General features: G+C 35.2%; 1 protein-coding gene across 1 annotated transcript; it reads right to left on the minus strand.

Annotated features, from left to right (window-relative positions):
* Window positions 1-3,134: 3,134 nt before the first annotated feature.
* On the minus strand, window positions 3,135-4,100 carry LOC103106469 (olfactory receptor-like protein DTMT). Its single transcript, XM_007477407.2, has one exon. It carries the CDS (start codon window positions 4,098-4,100, stop codon window positions 3,135-3,137), a length of 966 nt encoding a protein of 321 aa, XP_007477469.1.
* Between the last annotated feature and the right edge of the window lie 951 nt (window positions 4,101-5,051).

The following is a 5,051-nucleotide window of genomic DNA, read 5'->3' on the forward strand; positions in this document are numbered from 1 at the left end:
TGAGAGTGGAACACAATGCAACCAAGACTGTGTCCTGGAAAACCAGAAGCAGGTATTAGATGTGTGTGCATCAACAACAGTGACTTCCAGAGTTCTTAGCCCATAGATAGTAAGGGAGCCTGACAACTGGTCAGAATTGCTTAAATTGATGAGTAGAATCTATTCAAAACCATTAACAAACATTACCTATAATGGGATAAGCTAATAAGATCAGAGGTGAAGCAAGGATGTCTATTATCACCACTATTATTCAATTTTGGACAATAAATGCCAGCTACGGTAACAAGAGAAGAAAAAGAAATTGAAGTAATTATAATAGGCAATGAAGAAGTAAAACTATGACACAGATGATATGATGGTATACTTAGGGAATTCTAGATAATCAATTAAAACATTGGTTTAAATAATTAACAACTTCAGCTAAAATAAACCCATAAGAAATCATCAGCATTTCTATGTATTATCAACAAAACCCAGCAGTAAGAGATAGAAAAGTAAATTGCACTTAAAATAACTGTAGACAATACAAAATACTTGGAAATCTACCTGCCAATACAAACCCTGAAACTATAAGAAGATGAGTACAAAATACTTTTCACACTAAATATATGTGAATCATGAATTGATTAAATCAGTCAAAATAAGAAAATGACAATTCTACCTAAATCAATTTGCTTATTTAGTTCCATGCCAATCAAACTACCTTGAGATGAGAATCTAGGTTGCCTGAATTAAAATCCTGTGTTTTCACTTAGTGATGCTTTCTGTCTTTTCATATATTTTTTAATTTCCCAAGTTGAGTGTGGTGGAATACCAATGCTTAATGGTTGTTTCTATACTTTAAGTGATCTGTGACCTCATCAGTGTGGATAATCACTCTCTTGATGCAGACCACAACCCCTTTGATTCTAAGCAATTTTTGTTTATGTTTTCCTATAAATCTTTCAAGGACTATCTACCCATTACACTGGAAATCCTTTTCTTTTAATATCTAAGAGGTTCCAGTGGTTCTGAGAATCTGACATCTTTCCATTGCTATTGCATATGAGCCTAAGCTTAGCATTTGGGACAAATACAGTCTATTTCATCCTAGCTTGGCTAGGAAGAGAAACAATCTTTATGCTCAAACCTAGTGGCTCTAACTACAAGCATAAATTACCAACCCGCATCTTCTTCCTCTAAAGGGAGAGGTTGGGCACATATCTTTATTTCCTTACTCTAGCTTGAAGAATAATAGGCTTTTAGTTTGTTTCTTGCACATCTAAATTGATTAAGAATTTTTTTTCCTTCTAAAGTAGCTTTTTCTGGTATTGGATGCTTCTAGTTGCTAAACAATTCTTTCTTATATTGAGTCTAAATGATTATTCCATTTCCTGGATCTAATTCTACAAGCAGGAGTCAAACAGAAGAAATCAAACCCCTTTTCTCATGGATATTATTTAAATATTTGATGATAGAGATTATTTTACCCTCTGCTTCCTTAAATCTTCTCCAAGTTAAATATATTCTTTTCTGTCAATCATCATATAACACAGTTTGAGTATCCCTATCTAGGTGGTCTGTGAACTGAATATACTTTTTCATCCAGTACAATCCTTGTCCATGTCCTACTTTAATTCTTTCACAAATAAGTTCGATTAACATTTTGAGGGCCTTCCTCTAGGTTTCTGTACAATACAGGTGTATCAATGGAGCACACACACTGGGCATATCTTGTCTCTTCCTACATAACTAGTTCATCCTCTTGCTTGATCACATGGCTCTTTAATTACATTTTCAGGTTGCTTCTGGAGTATTTTGGTGTGTAGTGAAAATATTAGGCTGTTATTAAAGAACTTAATGTGCTGAAAAGTGGGCAAATTCAACTTAAAATCAGAGAAACATATTATCATGGGATTTCAGAGTTGGAAGGGAATTCAGTGGTCAGTAGTCCAATCTATTAGTTCAACATCAAAGAATATCACTTTCTCAATAATATTATTTATAATATTTGTTCATTTAAAATAAATATGCATTAAAAGCAGCAATTAAAGTTTAGTTTTGGAGAAAATTTCATTAAAATAATGCTTTACTAATTTTTTAAAAGAATCTATAATTTCATTGGTGTGGAGTGAGTCTTAGTGTGGAAACTTTCATAAAAGTGACAATCTGTAACTTATAGTATTATAGAACCACCTATGGTTTTTAGTCTTAAGGTAGCATGTTTACTGGTAAGCTGTTTCAACTAATCATTCCTCCCTATCTTAAAAAGAAAAAGCTTTATGATAGATCATTTCAGGGAAAACTGAATATATAATAATATATAACATAATAATAATATAATAATATTATGCCTGTGAGACAATTGTCCTGTGAACTGCTGGCTTTAATAATTAGCATGTATATTATTTTCAGGAAAATTAGTTCATATAGGCCTGATTCTTTATTCTATAAAGTGAACATAATGATACTTAATATACCATTTACTTCATAGTCATTGTGAACAATAAAGGGAACAATGAGTATAAAAATAGTTTAATGTTAGAATGATATTATCAGCCCTTGATGGAGATGGTTGAAATGACATTTCTTCTAAAGGTCTTACAATCTACCTGGATGAGGTAGAACCCTGACATGTCAAATGTTTAGTAATGTCAACATACTAAAATAACCATTTAAAGCTATAGAAGGAGAGAAGGAAAATAATTGTTAAATGGGAGATAGAGATAATAATATTTTAGGAGCACATAGGAGTAATCAATTCAGGCAGAGATGGGCCTGATATCTATGCAAGGTCTAGCAATAGCATGCATTTAATAAATGCTGATCATCGAATGAAGATAAATTTAAGCTGGACTTTTAAGGAAATAGAGAATTGAAATAAGAAACAGAATTTTAGGTGGTGACATATGTGTGAAATTAGACTGACTGGAATGTAGAATCTATGCAAGAGAGCAGGGAGAGATAAGACAGGAAAAGGGCTGGAACAATGGAATTGTATTTATTTAAGGGAGGGATGTAATAAAAGATATGGGAAAAGAATGGGTGAAAATGGAAGCAAGGAAATAAAAAGTATATTTTTCTACTCTTACACTACCATTATGCCATACATTCTTGTCTTTATTTTAAAGAACTTTCCCCTACAAGTTTCAATATCACAGTCCCAGGGAGAATGGAAGTTTTCTTCCTGACAAGAGCTTCTTGATGGCTTCTTTCATATCCTTATTCCTCAGGCTATATATGAAAGGATTTAGCATTGGTGTTACCATGGTGTACATGATTGACATGATAGTCTCCTTGACGGTGGAGTTGTTCGTTGAAGGGCATAAGTAGAGGCCAATGACTGTCCCATAGAAGAGAGAAACCACAGAGAGGTGGGAGCCACAAGTAGAGAAAGCCTTGCGAATGCCCCTGACAGAGGGCACTCTGAGGATAGAAGAGAGGATACGGGTATAAGATGCAACAATTAGTAGGAATGGTACTACAAGGACAAGCCCCCCAAAGATGAAGATCATGAGCTCATTGATGTGGATGTCTGAACAGGCCAGTTTTAACAGGGCAGACATGTCACAGAAAAAGTGGGGGATAATGTTGCTGGCACAGAAAGCTACCCGGGACACCAGAATGGTATGCAATAAGGAAATGGAGAAAGTCAGGACCCAGGACAGAGCCAGAAGGGAATTACATAGCTTAGGGCTCATCATGACTGTGTAGTGTAGTGGGTAGCAGATGGCCACATAGCGGTCATATGCCATGGCCACCAGCAGGAAACTTTCCACATCAGCAAATAAAAGGAAGAAGTATAATTGGGCCAGGCAATCAGTATAAGTGATGGCTGGCTTTGAACTCTGCATGTTTACTAGCAGTTTGGGGATAGTCACTGAAGAGAAGCACATGTCAGAGAAGGAGAGGTTACTGAGGAACAGATACATGGGAGTATGTAGGCGGGAATCCACAAGGATCAAGAGGATGATGAGCAGGTTCCCCAGGACAGTAGTGAGATACATAGTCAGGAAGAAGGCATAGAAAGGGACCTTCATCTCTGGCTGGATAGGCAGGCCCAGGAGAAGGAACTCAGAGAAGATGGTTTGGTTCCCCTTTTCACCATGAACTTGCTTCATCTAAAAGAAGATAAAAATTCATTCACTAAAAAAAACAAAACTAAAGAAAATAAAACTGATTTTTAATAAATACACAGCCCTCCTATTGTTGTAAGGGATATTGAATCCTTATTGATTATTGGTGTTGGTATGAATATTACCAATACCTGTGTCTTGAGTGAATAGGATGTTGTTTTGACTGTTGAGAAAGATGGTTTCTCAAAGCAGTCTAAAAGAATTCTGGCTCAGGCCAGTTATATAAAACTCTATTTGTTGTAGGCATGAAATTTAAGAAAGGAAAAGGAAAAACAAATAGAAAAGTATTTCTTATGTTTTTGTAAGGTCCCTATTCTAATAAATCCTAACTATAACCACCCAAACCAATCTGGTCTGTGTGGACTTGCTTCTCCCTCAAACAGTCAAGATTTTCCTCTCTTCCTATTTATCTAAAACCCCAAATCCTTATCGATTTATCCTAATCTAAAATATAAATTTATAATAGAGAGGAATAAGTCAGGGTTATCTTTCCTGATGCTCAGATTTGATTTCCAGCTGGTCATAAATTTCACTGCCTTTTCCACTCTAACAGGTCAGACTTTGTTGCTATCTATTGGGGCAAGCCCAAGAACTTCACCCAACAGTCTCCTTCTCTGGCCTGATAAGATGGTTTATTGCTCTAAAATTTTCAAGTTTTTCTTGTTTCCTAGTACATAAACCTAATTCTTTACCTTAACATTCAGGGTCCTGCTAAATTTGACTCCCAGTATTAGTAAATAGAGGAGGCAATATGTCTGGGTTACAGAAGTATAATAAAAAATTATGGCCAATATTTCTGAGGAAAATATCAGCATCCTTTTCCACAGTGGAATTATGTTCAATCAATTCTTTTGGAGCTAAAAGCAAGAGTTCCATTGAAGATATTTGCTAGACCACTTACCATTCTAATTTAATTTTTTCCTTAACCTTTAAGTT

Source organism: Monodelphis domestica, chromosome 1 (genome assembly GCF_027887165.1).
Source record: "Monodelphis domestica isolate mMonDom1 chromosome 1, mMonDom1.pri, whole genome shotgun sequence".
Taxonomy (NCBI): Eukaryota; Metazoa; Chordata; class Mammalia; order Didelphimorphia; family Didelphidae; genus Monodelphis; species Monodelphis domestica.

Excerpts from the sequence above, each read along its gene's own strand:
- LOC103106469 (XM_007477407.2), bottom strand. The coding sequence starts at position 4,100 with ATGAAGCAAGTTCATGGTGAAAAGGGGAACCAAACCATCTTCTCTGAG.